General features: G+C 55.4%; 2 protein-coding genes across 4 annotated transcripts in view; one reads left to right on the top strand and one right to left on the bottom strand.

Annotated features, from left to right (window-relative positions):
- ST3GAL4 (ST3 beta-galactoside alpha-2,3-sialyltransferase 4) overlaps positions 1-6,123 on the top strand; it is a 52,381-nt gene extending 46,258 nt beyond the window's left edge. The window contains exon 10 of the mRNA XM_020912696.2: positions 5,460-6,123. Within this exon, the coding sequence (XP_020768355.1) occupies positions 5,460-5,468 (9 nt within the window). The 3' untranslated portion in view covers positions 5,469-6,123. The remainder of the gene's footprint in view (positions 1-5,459) is intronic.
- KIRREL3 (kirre like nephrin family adhesion molecule 3) overlaps positions 671-16,095 on the bottom strand; it is a 592,142-nt gene continuing 576,717 nt past the window's right edge. Inside the window, exons 11-17 of one of the 3 annotated variants that reach the window (XM_070457373.1) lie at positions 15,578-15,678; positions 13,006-13,204; positions 11,995-12,030; positions 8,330-8,437; positions 6,794-6,903; positions 2,779-2,865; positions 671-2,093 (exon numbers count right to left, since the gene is read on the bottom strand). In XM_070457373.1, the coding sequence (XP_070313474.1) occupies positions 1,650-2,093; positions 2,779-2,865; positions 6,794-6,903; positions 8,330-8,437; positions 11,995-12,030; positions 13,006-13,204; positions 15,578-15,678 (1,085 nt within the window). In that variant the 3' untranslated portion in view covers positions 671-1,649. Of the gene's footprint in view, positions 2,128-2,778; positions 2,866-6,793; positions 6,904-8,329; positions 8,438-11,994; positions 12,031-13,005; positions 13,205-15,577; positions 15,679-16,095 lie in introns of all 3 variants that reach the window. The other 2 variants (XM_070457374.1, XM_020912692.2) reach the window with 2 other exon arrangements.

Consider the following 16,095-nt stretch of genomic DNA (forward strand, 5'->3'; position numbering starts at 1 on the left):
CAATGCATAGAATCTGTGGATTGAGGCTGTCCAAGGAAGCAATGGTGGGGAGAAGCAGCCTTTCATGATGAAGGTTCCCATGATGGGTAAGGACCCCAGGGAAGGTTTGAGGAGAAGAGGCTAAAACTTAGGAGGAATCCCAACCTTCAGGACAACGTGGCTTCCGCAAAGCTCGCAGAGTGAGCATTCTAATTTGGCCCTGTTTATCCATGCCAGCCTGTCGGCCATCACCATGCCAAGCTTTGCACCCAAACAAAGCCATTCTTAGAAAGAACATCATTTGAGTCTCATAGTGTCCGGTTGCTTGGTGGCACAGGCTCTTTGAAGAGGGCCTCCTCTCCTGAACCCCCAATGGAGGGAGCTGACTTTGCAGAATACTGCCAGAAGAAAGGCCTAGAAGGACCCCACCAATGCGGTCTGGCCCCTTTGCCCCTGAGCCGTATCTGGCACGAGTCAGGTGGTTGGTGAGGCCCCGCGTTCGTGCGCCCTCTGGGTTGGGCACTTCCTATAGGAATCTGCCTCTAGGTCCTGTTGCCATCGCAACCAGAGCTCTCCACTGCTTGGGAAAGCCGAATGAAAGCCCGGCCAGGAACCCTGGGTTCCCAAAGCATCCTCTGAGCTTTTGGGGTCTCCCATGGCTCAGCAGGAACAAAAGAACAGAACGGATCTCTTGGAGGCAGGGCCCCTAATGTTTATTCTCAGGTGGCAGGTAGGCATGAGGAGCTGATTTGCATCCTCTGGTGCCCCTGCAGTCTTACTGAAGACAGGACCACAGTTCTGTGTGTGCCTCTAGGCTCAGCTGAGAAGGCGAGTCTCATCACTTGAAAGGCCGGCCTGCTGGTCCCCTCAAACCCCATGCATCCCCAGACAGTCTCTCCAACCCCTGTTTAAAGAACCCTGACCAGAGCAGCTCTCACACTCCTTATATTGACTCTGGATGTGCAGGGGTCGGGGGGGAGGAGTACACGAAGCAGGGTTGGGGGAGGCTCTGGGTCACACAGCCTGGCGAGGGGTCCCCGGGTGTCACACTCCCCCTCCTTCCCCACCCCCACCCCCAGACACAGTCTCTGATTAGACCAGTCCCACCGCAGAGCTGAGAGGCATCCAGTCCAAGGACAGAACTGCAAGAGTATGGACACAAAACACCGAACAAATTGGGTGGTGGCCAAGGGCCAGGGCCGGTTCTGGCTTCCCAGCCTCGGAGGGTCTGGGCTATGAGCGGCAGGGGGCACTGGGGTAGCTCGGTGCCGGGAGCGCTTGACCCCCTGCTCCCCAGGGCTGCGGTGCTGAAGCACAGGAATGGGGATAGGGCTGGCGGGCAGCAAGGGGTACAATTCACGAAAGCAGAGTTTTAGCTGCCTCTGGAGCCTGTGGGAGGGGCAGGTGGAGGAGGGCCTCCGGAAAAAGGCCGGGACCGAGAGGCCGGCAAAGAGCACACCTCCTCTCGGCTGCATCCTCTGCCCGCATCTCCACCCGCAAGCCTCTGTGCGCGGCCGCTGGGCCCACGTTTGTGCTCCATCCATCGGGGCTGCGGGCAGGGTGGTGGCCCTCGGGGCTGTCCTGGAGGCGGCTGCTTCCGGGGTCCTTTGCAAAGTCTCTGCCGAGCCAGACCGAGCTCCGACCCGTCCCCCACCCTCGGTCCGGCTTGCTCAGACGTGCGTCTGCATCCGCCGCTGCAGGGGCCGGCTGGGGTCGGAGTTCTGCGAAGAGGACTGGGAGTGGTGGGAGGAGGAGGCCGAGGCCTTGCTCGCCTTGTCGAACTGCACGTAGCCGTCCTGCTTGCCGCTGCTGCTGACGCTGCTGTCGCACTGCGTGTCCAGGAACGAGCTGCTGTCGCTAAGCGAGCCCCGCTGGAATTCCCGCTCGCAGAGCTCGATGGACGAGCTGCCCATGCCCAGCACGAACCTCTGCCCGTAGTCGTAGAGGCGGCTCTGGCCGCTCAGCGTGCTGTAGATGTTGGTGAAGGACATGCCAGTGGGCACGCGCTGCTTGCCCGTGGGGCGCAGGTCCGGCTGGCAGCTGGACAGCGAGATGGTGGGGGTCGAGTGGTGTTCCTTGAAGGTGTTGACGCTGTAGTAGCCGTTGGTGGGGTCCTGCAGAGGCCGGAGGGAGAGCCTTGTCACATCACTGGATGGACAGCAGGGAAGGGCCAGGGACAGACAGGAGGAAGGCAGGGGAGGAAGGCAGGGGGTCAGAGTGGGGGTGTGGATTATTATCCTGGGCAGGATGCTGACAGGTATTCAAGTAGCGTCTTGCCCAGTGTGTGCTTAATTGCTCAGTGGTGTCCAACTCTTTGCCACCCTATGGACTGTAGCCGGTCAGGCTCCTCTCCCTGGAATTCTCCAGGCAAGAATACTGGGGTGGGTTGCCATTTCCTTCTCCAGGTGATCTTCCCGACCCAGGGATTGAACTCCCGCCTGCATTGGCAGGCGGGTTCTTTACCACTAGCGCCACCTGGGAAACCCAGTCTTGCCGGGCATGTTTTGTTATTTCAGGGCAGCTAGCTCAAGATCATGTGAGAATCTTTCATTATTTTTTGTTTTAGTCCAGAACATGGAAATTCATTATAAATGTGATTGGCAAGGAAGTTAACTCTCTCATCTCCTTGTGGGGGGAGGGGGTGATCCCAACTTTACTGAGAGGAGAGGTCCCCAAGGCGAGTTCTGGCCTTTCTCTTCCTATTTGCTGCTGTGGTTTGCCCGAATCTGGGGCCGGGGTCATCAGCGCTGAAGCCTGGAATCCAGGCCGTGCGGTGAGTCTAAGCGGGGCTCTTCTTACCTTCAGGTTCTGAAACTCCTTCTCTTCTTCTTTGAGCACCTCCAGCTGCTTCAGCACTGAGTCTTGCTGGAATTCACCGCGGTCCATCTACAACCCCAAAACAGCTGCTCAGAGGGTAGGAAGTGGCCTGACTGTCCACTCATCCCAGGGGAAAGCTGGAGAAATGAACTCAAAAGATGCTTGCCATCTCTGCCTCCCCCTCCCCCCAGAGGCAGGTGACAAGAGTCCAGAGGAGAGTCCAGATCTCATTGTTATTCTTGGACCCTTGGACCCCTATCCCCACCCCCTCGTGAGAGCTGGAGACAAAGAGGTGGGTGCTTGCAAGGCCCGTTTCTAAGACGCATTCCTTTCCTTCCCTCTCTTCCTATGTTGGCTACTGTTATCACCTCCAGGGATTTCACTTTGATTCAGTTCAATTGTGAGCATTTACTGACTTCAGGCCAGGCATTGTGCTGAAGGCCAGGCAAACAAAGATGAAGAGACTTTATGAAACAGCTTTGCTCAACAGGAGGTGGACCTGTAGATAAATAACTGCAGAACCTCTGGGCAGCAGGCAGGACCTTGAGAAGGAATCAATGGAAGCTACCTGCAAGGAGGTGGCAACTAGGGCCTCACCTGTTATTCACTGCAAGGACTTAGACTATTATTAAAAGTTATCTTCCTGAATGGAGGCCAGAGAGTCAGGGGACAGGGATCTATTTCTGTTTCTCTTTGGGTCTCCAGCATGCCTGGTACAGTGCCTGTGGTCATTGACCAAAATCCTTTTGGAGTGGAGTCATATTTAATTGTGTGGTATTAATTCTTTGACTTGCTGGTGCCCAGTGTGGTGCCTGCTATATAGCAGGGCTGTCAGAAATGTTATGTTTATGTCAGATGAATGAATGAATGAAGGGACATGCCTCAAAATTACTAAAAATTAAAAAAATAATGCTCACTTAAGGTGAAAGATAAAGCATACTTGGCACACAGTGGGTGCATTAATTAGTCTGAATAGCCACAGTGGTGCCTGTCCCGTGGTACAGAATGTTCTTCCCATCTATCACTTCCGCACCTGACACAATCTGGTCCAGGTCCCATCCACTCTCAGGGCTGGGATGTGTCTTTTTCTTTGTGACTCATTTTCCTGATCTATTTTTGGAGCCCCGGAGAATTAGTCAAGGCTGTTCCATCCTGTTAACTCCCCACTAATGCTGCTTTTTTCATTTTCCAGTATTGCTGTGGCTATCTCGATCTGGTTCTTCTCTCCCACCAGATTCAACTCCTAAGCCTGCCTCTCCTCCATGCTGGGCTGTATCAGGGCAGGGGAAAGAAGGTCTCCTCAAGGGGAGCCCTCACTGGGTTCCTCTGCTGGGGTTATCCCCTACTTTTAACTGACTGCTGGGTGACCCCCAACTCTTTAGGGTCTGGACCGGACCGTGGTGTCGAGACAGTCAGGGGAGTTCAGAACATCCCACTGGGAGGGAATGCAAGGTCCCTGGGGGATGAAGGACAGGCATGGGGACCTCCACACCAGACTTGATAAAGCTCATCAACAGAGATGTCCATTCCTGCCCAGGTCTGGGCTGTGGTCCCCTCCCTTGTAAGAATGACTGTTCTATGTGTCAGATATTGTGTTTGCTTGAGCGAAGTAGACATTAGCAGACCTTTGAGAAACTCTGGGATTCTTGGTGATGCTCACAGGTAATTAGATATATGTACTATGGAGGAGAAACATGTGGGACTTCCCTGGTGGTCCAGTGGTTAAGAATCCACCCTTCAGTGCCGGGGATGTGGGTTCGATCCCTGGCTGGGGAACTAAGGTCCCACATAGCACAGGATCAGATTTGCATTTTAGAAGGACTCTGGTGAGTAAAATGGTAAAAGACGAGAATGTGGGACCACTTGGGCGGGTGCTGTCAGTCATGGATCAGGGAAGCCGTGAGGCCTGTGCTAAGGAGTAACAGTGAAGAAGTGACAGAGGCACCTATTTGAAAAGATGGTGAAGTGGAAATTGACAGGACCGGAAAATCAACTGGATAGAAAAAGAGCAGCAGAGAAGACATTAATTTAATTCCCTGAATGGCGGCGAGCATCTAACAGGGACCCTGGAAGGCGCCAGGGACACAGGGCTGACTTAAGGCGGCTTGCTCATCCTCTAGTGGAGGCAGATAAGGAAACAGGTGACTTCATATTGACGTAAATAGCTCCCCTTCCTTGGCGCCCTGTGTCCCACTGGCTCCACACTCTTCAGGGGTTTACCCACTGAGCCCTCACGCTGCCGTGTACTGCATGACCTTCACCCCATTTCCTAGATAAGAAGACTGGGGGACAAAGAGGCCCAGGCTGCTGGCCCACTTCCTTGCTGCTGCTCCTCTGACATATTATAACTGTGATACAATATGCAACAGAGCATTCTAGCAGAGTTTTCCAGGGTCTGTCTGCACAGAGGGATGAGTCATGGTCCATCAGTGGAAATCAGGAGGAGGAGGAGGAAAAGGAGTGGCCTTGGGGGTGCTAGAGAAGCTATGAGTGTACCACAGTCCAGCTCCTGAAGAGGAAGCTGTGCTTACTGCAGACTTCTGTTGGGGGTGGGGGAGAAGGCATGTACTGAATGTTGATAACACCCGTGTGTGTATGTGTATAGGATTATACCTTATGTCACATCATATTATGACAATTTATGTACATCACTTTGCCGACAGAGGTCCTAATAGTCAAGCAGTCAAGGGGTTTTTCCAGAAGTCATGTACAGATGTGAGAGTTGGAACATAAAGAAGGCTGAGCCCCCAAAGAATTGGTGCTGTCGAATTGTGGTGCTGGACAGGACTCTTGAGAATCCCTTAGACAGCAAGGCTATCAAACCAGTCAACCCTAAAGGAAATCAACCTTGAATATTCACTAGAAGGACTGATGATGAAGCTGAAGCTGAAGCTCCAATACTCTGGCCACCAAAAGAACTGATGCAAAGAACTGACTCATTTGAAAAGACCCTGATGCTGGGAAAGACTGAAGGCAAAAGGAGAAGGGGTGGCAGATGATGAGATGGTTAGATGGCATCATGATTCAATGAACATGAATCTGAGCAAACTCTGGGAGACAGAGGAGCCTGGTGTGCTGCAGTCCGTTGGGTCACAAAGAGTTGGACATGACTTAGCGACTGAACAGTGTATGTGTTCTCTCCCTACGGACAGCTGGGTTCTTCGAAAGCTGGGAATTCATGTTAGCTGTCTTTGAGTCTCTGAGAACTTCAAACACGATATAGTAGACACACTATACACCTTTGTTGACTGAGAATACAACCATACTTAGTTTTATTGCACTTTGCAAATATTTCTTTTTTTTAAATAAATCCAAGGTTTGTGTCAACTTGTGTTGGGCAAGTCTATTGGCATCATTTCCCCAAAAGTGTTTGCTGCTCACTTCATGTCTTGATAATTCTCATGATAGTTCAAACCTTTTTTTTTTTTTCGGCTGGGCTGTGCAGCATATGGGATCTCAGTTCATCAACCAGGGATTGAACCTGCTCCCCTTTCAATGGGAACCAGGAGTCTTAACCACTGGACCACCAGGGAAGTCCCCAAACCTTGTCATTAGTATAAGCTTTGTTATGGAGATCTGTGATCAGTCGATCTTTGATGTTTCTACTCACTGAAGGCTCAGATGATGGTTAGCATTTTTTAGCAATGAAGTACTTTTAAATTAAGGTATGTACACTTTAAAAGACATAATGCTATTGTACAGTTAACAAGCTAATTGTATAGTGTAAATGTAACTTTGGTATGTACTGGGAAACAAAAAAAAAAAATGCATGAGGCTCGCTTTATCATGGTGGTCTGGAACCCAACCAATGGAGCCTCTTAGGTCTGCCTGTGGATGCCTGGCCTATAAGCGAGGTGGGGGCCGGGGGAGGCAGAGAAGAACATCTTGACTGATGCTTTGTTCTCAGGAGCATCTAGAGCATCAGGAAGCCTCTGGTGCTGGGACCTTCAGGGCACAGAGGTCTGGGTGGGGGGCGGGGATACGATGATATTCTCACCATCAGCTGCTTGATGGTGGGGTGTTCCTCAGCCTCCCGGCCCGAGGCAGGCTCCTTGTGGACAATCTCCACCCGGATGTCATTTTTGGCCGACACAACACCTTTGAGATCTGGACATAAAATAAGAAAGAGTAGACGACAGACAATTATCTCAGACTTCAGGGCCTGAGTTGTCAAGCTCCCCGCTCCCCTTGGGTCTACTCTCTGGCCCCTGAACTCAGCAGTTTCATGCATCCCCCCCACCCCAGTAATAGAACAGCTGTCTGCATGTGCTGTGGGCTGCTGTTGGGGCAGGGCCTTCTCTGAGGGCTCCTGGTTGCACATTTCTCAGCCTTTCACTCCTGCTCCCGTGGCCACTGGTCATCCTACTAAGTTCTCACTTCCTTCTAGGAGTCTTCTCTGACCTGCCCTACCCAGCTCTGGTCTCTCTGTTCAGATAATCCCACCTCTGATTGTGGGAAAGGACCTGGAGATCCCCTGGTCCAGCTCCCACCCGAGGCGGAAGCACCCCTGCGCCAGTGTGGTCCAGCTTTTGTGATGGAGAGCTTAACGGCTTCTAGAGCGGGGAGCCCATTGATAACCTGGAGAGAGCTCTGCTAGGAAATTGCTGCTAAAATACACTTCCCTATGGAGCCCACTGAGTGGGCGGGAAGGGAGGGCCTGACCCTGCATCCTTGGGAGCCTTCAAGAGAGCAAGGCTGCTCAGCTTGGAGGGGAGGACACAGGCAGCCTTTTTCCATCACGTGAAGGCTGCCAAGTGGAGGAGGGAGCAGGCTTCCTCCGCTGACTCACGTGGTGCCTTATGCTCACAGAATGTTAGAGCGGTGGGACTCTGAGGGTCACTTCAGCCGGCCCCTTGCTGTCACACGGGAGGAAACGGACGCCCGGAGTAGCTGTGGCTTGCCCGGGGGTCACTGGGTAGAAACGGTGGGGCAGCAAGCCTGTGCCTCTATTGTTCCCACGGCTCCACCATCCCATCTACCCTTCCCGGCGTCTGTCCAGCACACAGAATTTCAGAGCTACACTCAGGATGGAGAGTCCAGGCACACATGATTCAAGAGGGCATCAACACCCCCACTTTATGGCTAATGACCAAAGGCCTTTTAAGAGTCCACACGAAGCAGTTCCCTGAGTGCTTTTGTTGTTTATTTTTGTGTGTGGGTGACCGGCTTTTCTGGTTGGACTAGCAGATCTCGGGGGCAAGGATTCCCGCCCCCCACCCCGCCCCTCCCGAGGGATTTCAGTACAGTTCCCAAAGCACGGGGAGTGTGGTGTGTGTTCGATCCAAGGTGCCAGCCGACGGCCCGCGGGAGGACGTCCACTTTGGTCCAGCTCAGCATCAGCCACGTGCCCACTGTGTCCCGGATGCGGGGCAAGGCGCCGCACGCGGAAAGATACGTGAGACCCGGCCCTGCCCTTGAAGCTCACAGCGCTGGCGGGGCCCCTGGTGCTCCCGCTCACTTGCTCTCCCGGGCAGCCTAAGCCTGACCTTTTCCTCCGTCCCCCTCCCCGAGCTCCCGGCCCTCCCTCCCGTACTTCTCTGGGAGCGGGCGCAGCAGAAGGCCACGATGGTTGCCAGAAGGACGAGGAAGGCCACGCCAGCTCCGACGGCCACCCCGATGATGACGGCCATCGGTACAGCCTCTGCAGGACAGAAGGAGGCGCGCTGACTGGGGAGCCGGGACAGTCCGCTCTCCCCCGGGGACCCCACCCAGCTCCTCGGGCTCAGCCCCTGCCCAGCTCTGGGCGTGGATGCGCCTGGGAAAGGCCGCGGGGGCCTGGGCAGGCTCCGGCAGAGGTCACGGGGGTCAGCTCGGGCGGGGACGGGTCACGTGGAGGGGGCAGGGGGACTGAGAAAGATGGGGAGCAGTGATGAGGGGGAGACAGGCAAGCAGACACGGGAGGGGCGGGGAGCGTGGAGATGAGAGGCGAGGCTGGGTGCAGCTGAGCGCCCCGCGGGCGTAAACCAGGAGAGTCTTAAGTCCCTGGATTTCTTTGGCAGGTGACCATGGTCACTGCTGCTGCTTTTGTTTGCTCTGTCTTTTCCTTCTCTTCCCTTTCCCAGGGCTGGGGGTGGACATGGACAACCAGGTTTCAGAGAGTTTTCAGGTCTGAGGCAGTTTCAGGGCCTGGGCATCACAGGTGGAAGGTGCCAGAGGCAAGTCTTAGAGGCGGGAGGGCAGGATCAGAGCTCCCCGCCCACTTCTTTTTGAAGAAAAAAAAAAAACTTTTTTTTTTTTCCAATTTTTTGGTCTCACCGTGCAGCACACAGGGATCTTAGTTCCCCGAGCAGGGATCGAACCCATGCCCCCTGCAGAGTCCTAACCACTGGACCACCAGGGATTTCCTTCCCCCCACCTCTTTAAGGAGAGAGACCCAGTCCTGCTCCCGCCTCTCCTGGGCCAGTCTCCCAGGCAGGAATCCTGACACCCCACCCTGCCAGAGAGGCGCCTGGAATGCCAGCCAGGCAGGGCTTCGCTTCCTGTCGAGTTCCTGTAGTGTGTCTCATGCCCTCCTCCAGTAGAGACGGGTGGGGAGGGGGAGGGTTAGGGTGACATTAGGGTGGTGGGGTCGCTCTTCCAGATGGTCCAGACCTTTCTGTGGTAGCAGAGGGGGCCTCAGCATAAGATGTGGGGCCCTGAAGTGTCCATGGGGGGATAAATAAGGAATGGGAGGGCCAGCTTAGGGCTCACAGAGTCCAAGCCTCCCATTTACAGATGGACACCCGGAGGCCCAGAGAAGTCAAGTGACTTGGTTAAGGACACGCAGATGCAGCAGAACCAGTGCAAACCCAGGTCTCCTCTTAAACGCCCTCCTCATTCTGCCCAGCTCCGCACACTGCGTCACATCGATCTTCCACCTTCACAGCCTTTGTATGGCCCAGACCAACCAACTTTACCTCTCCTTTCTCATCTGTAAACTGGGATGGTAACAGTGCCTGCCTTGAGGTGGGTGGGTGGGGGGTGGGGTTTTATTGTTATTGTTTAGTCGCTAAGTCACATCCGACTCTTTGCAACCCTATGGACTGCAGCCTACCAGGCTCCTCTGTCCATGGGATTTTCCAGGCAAGACGACAGTGAGTTGCCATTTCCTCCTTCAGGGGATCTTCCTGACCCAGGGATCGAACCTGCATCTCCTGTATTGCAGGTGGGTTCTTTACCACTGAGTCACCAGGGGAGGCCCTTGGGATTCATGTAGATAAATGCAGGCAGGTAAAGGCTGGCACAGGCTGGTACCCGAAACTGTGCAAGACTTTGCCCCCGTGTCTGTGTGGGAAGGAGGACCACAGCAGATACAACGAGAGCAAAGCCCCTTTTAGAGGACTTTCGAGGTCCTCTCCCACCGCGTGTTCTCAGAGTAGATGACTGGGACTCCAGGTGTCTGTCTTCAACTGGGGTTGGCCTCTTGTCTCACTGTTGTTTTCTTTAAAGAGAAGAAAAGAGGAGGAACCTGGCAGACTGCAGCCCCTGGAGAGGCTGGCGGGAGAGGGAGGGGTCCGTCTCCCAGAAGGAGCAGGTGCCCCAGTGGTGGGCAGTGTCGGCTGTCACTCTGGGATTTCCCTTCCAGGCCAAGACCTGCATACTGGTCCGTTCATCACCTGCCTAGTGGCGGCTGAGACCGCTGTAGGGGTGGCAGGGGAGGCAACAAACAGGAGGTGTTGGCCTGGTCTCACGAGTCAGAAGTGAGACAACGGGCTTGACCTCAGCCAGCCCCATGAGCTGCTTACGACAGTGAGATGGTTCCGTCTCAGGTTTCAATTCCTCGCAGGAAGGAAAACTGCTTTGGAAGTTCGTTGGTGCAACGCTTTTGAATTTGATGAATTTGGGTTGGACTTAAGTTTCTCCCAGGAAGTCTAGGAGTCCTTGGAAAACTCCGGTCTTGTGTCAGCTGAGCCCAGAGCAAAGGATGAAAGTGGAAGGGTCCTTAACCTCCCTGGGCCTCAATGTCCATGAAACCCAAGAACCAGGAAAGTGGTATCTAGGGTGGTCTCTGCCTCTGGCGTCCTTGAGGCCACATTTCCTTAAGTTGTTAACAGCTGGGTAGGGTGTGGGTGTGTGACCATTTATCTGGAGAACTGTCTTAGTCGGGGGGACGGGCAGAGGGACAGGGTCCCGTGTGGCAGGGCAGGCGGGTGGCATTCCCTCTGTAAAGGCTGATGCATGTTTCCTCCTTGCCCGGTCACCTGTACAGGGTGTCCCTGTCTAGACAGGGCTCTCTGGGATGTGCCTGGAGAGGGACAGAGTCTTCCCTCCACCCCAGGAATCTCAGCCACCAAGGAAGGTGTCAGGGAGCTCAGAGGAGTGTGCAGACGGGAACACAGCAGGAGTCTGTGTTGCCCCGTTGCGTGGCCTGTGTAGGGACTGATGCTTCTAAAGGGGCCATCTGCCCAGAGAAGGTGGGTGTGCGTGGGCCCCACCAGGAGCTTGTGGGAGGAACTGACCAGTCCTAGCTCCTTCTTGGCCAGTGTGGTGGGAGAACCGGGACACAGCATCCCACATCTTCATCAGGGCCTTTGTCAACACAGAGGGGTCTGGCTTGCAAAGTCCTGATTCTCTTTGCTGGGTTTCTCCCTGGGAGTGGGGGTTTCTCCTCTTGAGGAGGTCCCAAGACAGAACAACTCAACCCAGGAAGCCTGGTGACCCCTTGGCTGCCGGAGCCCCTGGGGAGTGAGGCAGTGCCTAGCGGTCTGGTGGTGAGATGACAGTCCAATGGGGAATGCAGGAATGGCGTTAGGAGCCAGCCGTTGGAAAGCGTGGGGTTAGCATGGATCGTGTGGGTCACAGCAGGGCGGGACAGACCTGATGTCCTGGAAGCGACGGCCAAGCTGGTGGTGATGGTGAGAAGCGGGAGGAGTTGGGCAGGGCCAGCTGACCCCAGCGGGGAGGAGCTGACCCCAGAGGGGAGGAGCCAGGGCTTCCAAAGAGGAAGGATGGGAGGGAGGACGGGCAGGAGCAGGAGCTGGTGTGTGGGATGCAGGGAGCCTGCGGGCGCAGCCACAGAGGAGACAGGTCTCGGGGGTCCCTAGACCCACCCTGCCTGAGCACCTGGCCCTGCTGCTCACTGCACTAAACCCTCAAGATGGGGGGGAGGGCAGAGAAGTTAGCGGCCTGCCCCGGCCTCCCTACCCCCGCTTTGGGCTCCCTCCCCCGCTAGCCCAGCGGTCCCTTCCCCATCCCGGGAGTCTCATGTCTCCTTCGTACCTGCTTCCAGCCCGGCTCCCGACTTCATTTCCGAACCTGTGTGGAAATAAAGCAAGCGTCCACAGCCAGGGCCTGGCTGGCCAGGGTGGGACGGGACTGGGGGTGGGGGGGTGGGGTGGGGCAGCCATCTGGAGGGTCAGAGGGATGGGAGGGGGTGCTCCCTCCTGCATCATGGCTCTGGGACACCCCAGAGATCTGGACTAGCCAACCTGAACTTGGAGTTGGTTCAGATTGACTTAGAGGCTCCAGGGGAGTGGGGCTAGAGAGAGAGGTGGGGGTGGGGGGTGATTCTGAGGAGGTGAGGGTGCGAGGGGAGGGGAGGGCACAGGAGTGGGGGCATGGAGGGGAGACACGGAGGGTAAGCCACAGGGGACCGGGAGGGTTGGGATGATGTGTGGGTGATATTATGCAAATTATGTGGGCAAAGCACTATGCGAAGCAGCACCTATTAGGGAGGAGGCGTTGGGAACTGCGTGATCCACAGGGGAGCCCCGAGGCCCCCGGGGCCCAGCTGAGACCACCTGCTCAGCCCAGAATCTCTCCCAAGGCCGGGCAGCCTGTGGGTGGGCCTTCATCTTGGAAGGGTCAGAGACTGCCAGGGCCCAGGCCCCCTGGACCCTCCTGTCTGCCCTGGACTGACCCCCTGGAAAAGGGGCGAGACCTCCAGACAACCTCAGGACCTGGAGCGCCGCTGGCAGACTGCCTGCCCAGCTTCTCTGGAATCCCCTCCATGCCCCTCTGAGGCTCCGTCTTCTGAGCCTGAGAACTGCCCTCTGGCTGGCATCTCCTTCCCAGCACCATGGTCCACGTGTGTCCCTCGGGGAACTGCAGATGGCTGAGCCCGGCCCCCTGCACGTCAGGGACTGGACAGTGCAAGGGTCACCCCTCAGCTTAGCCGGGGCACCCTGGAGGCAGCCCTGTGTCCCCAGGACCCTGGAGGACCTCGCCTGGGGCCCTGCCCTCGCAGGGAGCGGCCGCGGCCCATGGCCCTAGCGGTCCTGGCCGCCCCACCTTGCTCCTTGAGCCGGATGATCTCCGTGTCGGAGCCAAAGCTGTTCCAGGCGGTGCAGTTGTAGATGGTCTGGAAGTCGGCCCTCACGATGTTGCTGATGGTCAGCGTGGAGATGACGCCCTCCTCTGTGCTGACCGTCTCCACCGTGTAGCGGCCCGATGTGCCCGATTCCAGCACATTCTCCTTCCAGGACCAGGCCTGCCCAGGTGCACAGAATCAGGAGGTCATCCCCCAGGACCACCCGTCAGGACCACCGGGTGGCCTCCCCGCCCCTGGGTGCACAAGGCCAGGTCCACAGTCGTGATCACTGCCACAGAGCACACATCACAACACGTGTGCACACAGGACAGCATGCACACATATCACAACATGGACACACCCACCACCCCACACACAGACACACACACACATCACAACATGGACACACATCACAACATGGACACACATGACAACATGGACACACCCACCACCCCACACACAGACACAGACACACATCACAACATGGACACACATCACAACATGGACACACCCACCACCCCACACACAGACACAGACATATCACAACATGGACACACCCACCACCCCACACACAGACACACACACACACATCACAACATGGACACACCCACCACCCCACACACAGACACACACACACATCACAACAAGGATATACACACCACTCCCCACACACACATCACAACATGGATACACATACCACACACACATCACAACATGGATACACATACCACACACACATCACAACATGGATACACATACCACACACACATCACAACATGGATACACATACCACACACACATCACAACATGGATACACCCACCACCCCACACACAGCACGTGTGCACACACACACACACCACAATACGGATACACCCACACACACACACACAACATGGGTGCACCCACCACCCCACACACAGCACGCGTGCACACACACACACACACAACAACGGATGCACCCACCACCCCACACACCACACACACCCACCAACCCACATGCACGCATAGAGGCTGGGCCACCTCAGAGGGTGTTTCCATCGACAAGGGTCCCTACGTGGCTCTGGGTTGGAACGTTTTCCCTGGGGGAGCAGGGGGCCCTGGGGTAGCGATGGGAGACTGTCCTTCAGATGGTGCCCCTACAGGTGGCGAAGACCAGCCCCAGGCTGACTGAGTCTGGTTTTGTTACTCTCTATGTCTGTACAAAGGTTATGCTCAGAGAGAATCTTCATCTAGCTTGGTTTAGGATGGTGATGGTTTACTGATTCTCAGACCCATTTCAGGTACACTGTACCCCACCCTTCTTGTTGCAGCGTTCGGTAACAGAATGAGTGCTACGGGGTGGGGTAGATGAGCCCCAAGCCGCTTCCAGGTCACTCCTGGTTGCGGGGGGTGCCCTGGGCTCTGTGGGGGTGTTTAAGTGCATCCGACACCATCACCAAATGTTCCCCGGGGGTAGAACTCCCCTAGTTGAGAACCCCAGGCCTCGAGTCCCATCTCCATGAAGACAAAGACTGTGTGAACATGTTCAGGGGTGGACTGGATATTATCTACAATGGGACAGTGTTGGTAATGTTCCATTGACAATGAAACATAATTACACTTATACTTTAAAATCAATTTAAAGAGCGAAAGGAACAGAGAAACAGGTGTTAGTCCTATGCATGAACTTTTGCCATTTTTGTGTGACTCAGACAGTGAATGAGCTCAACCCTGAGGAAGTGTGTAACTGTAACAACGTCTTCATCTACAGGAGGACACCTTAGTTGTCGGGCATGTGCCCCTGACCGCCACTCTGGCACCGCTGTCCCCGGGAAAGGTAAAGCTGCCCTGTGAACTTGAGCCTTCCGGCAGGACCACCCAAAACCCTGGGGCTTGGCTCTCTTTTTTTTCTTCCCCAGCTCCCGCCAGTTTCAGCTGAACTTGGCTGAAGACCCCACTTTTACAAACGCAAATACCCAGGAGGGCCAGGAGTGAGCTAGTTGGGCAGCCTCAGCCGCACTGCCCTGCGGGGAGCAGGGTTTGGAGGAAGGGGGCAGGGAGAATGGAGTGATTCTTTTGCAGGGAAAACTTGATAAACGGGGCAGCGTCCTCCATGGACAGCCAAGCAGAGGAGGCCTCCGGAGGTTCAGAGAGGGGTCTGCCGACTATAACTGCTTCCTGTTTACGACTTTGCTAACGGCTGGCCTTGAACCCAGGAAAGGGAAGAGATGGTTTATCTTTTCCTTCTGCTGCCCTCTTTCCCCTCTGCCCTCAGGATGCAGAATGCAGTCAGAGGCACAGCTGAGAGGCAGAGTAGTTAAACATACCCACGGGTGAGGAGCACACCCCATCCTGAGAAAGGAAATTGCCCGTGACTTTTGTCTTCGTGACGCTTTCCCAAGGAATAGTTTTTCTCAATAAGAAAGGGAGAGCAGAGACGAGACTGACCAGCCAGTTGGCCGAGCAGCTGCAGGCGGAGATGACCCACCAGACTGTCTGGTGTGTGTGTGGGGGGGCGGCTGTGCCCCTTGCTCACCACCACCCCTCCCACAAGCCCGCCCCCAGGCACTCACGATGCGGTCGGGAGGTGGTGTGCTCCGGATGAAGCACTTGATCTGGCCCTTTTCCCCATGCAGGGCATGCTGGGTTTGGGTGCTGGAGATGATGGGGGGTCCTGTTGGGGAGACAGCATCATATCAGAGATTCGGGAGGGGCGGACCCCTGGCTGGACCCCTTACGGCAAGTTCAGAAGTTTATACATCCATTCAGTCATTCGGCAAACATTTAGCAGGGGCTTCAGAGATAAAGGAGGCATCAGTCATAAACCTTTAAGGGGAAGATGAGTGAGCGAATGCCTCTAAATCAGGATTCCCAGAGACATGAAAAGCTGTAATAGAAGATGGTGGTGGTGATAGAAAGAGGTGAGGTTGACACCAGGCAAAGTGCTAACCGACCTCACAGGAGAGAGAAATCTACCTGGCAGGAGGGGAAAGCTTTATGAAGGAGGCGGTAAACCTGAGAAGGGAGTAGGGGAGGGGTCAGGAAGGAAGGAAGGAAGGTAATGTCACCTCCCCTAACTAAAGTCAGTTCA

This window comes from Odocoileus virginianus, chromosome 28, assembly GCF_023699985.2.
Source record: "Odocoileus virginianus isolate 20LAN1187 ecotype Illinois chromosome 28, Ovbor_1.2, whole genome shotgun sequence".
Classification (NCBI taxonomy): Eukaryota; Metazoa; Chordata; class Mammalia; order Artiodactyla; family Cervidae; genus Odocoileus; species Odocoileus virginianus.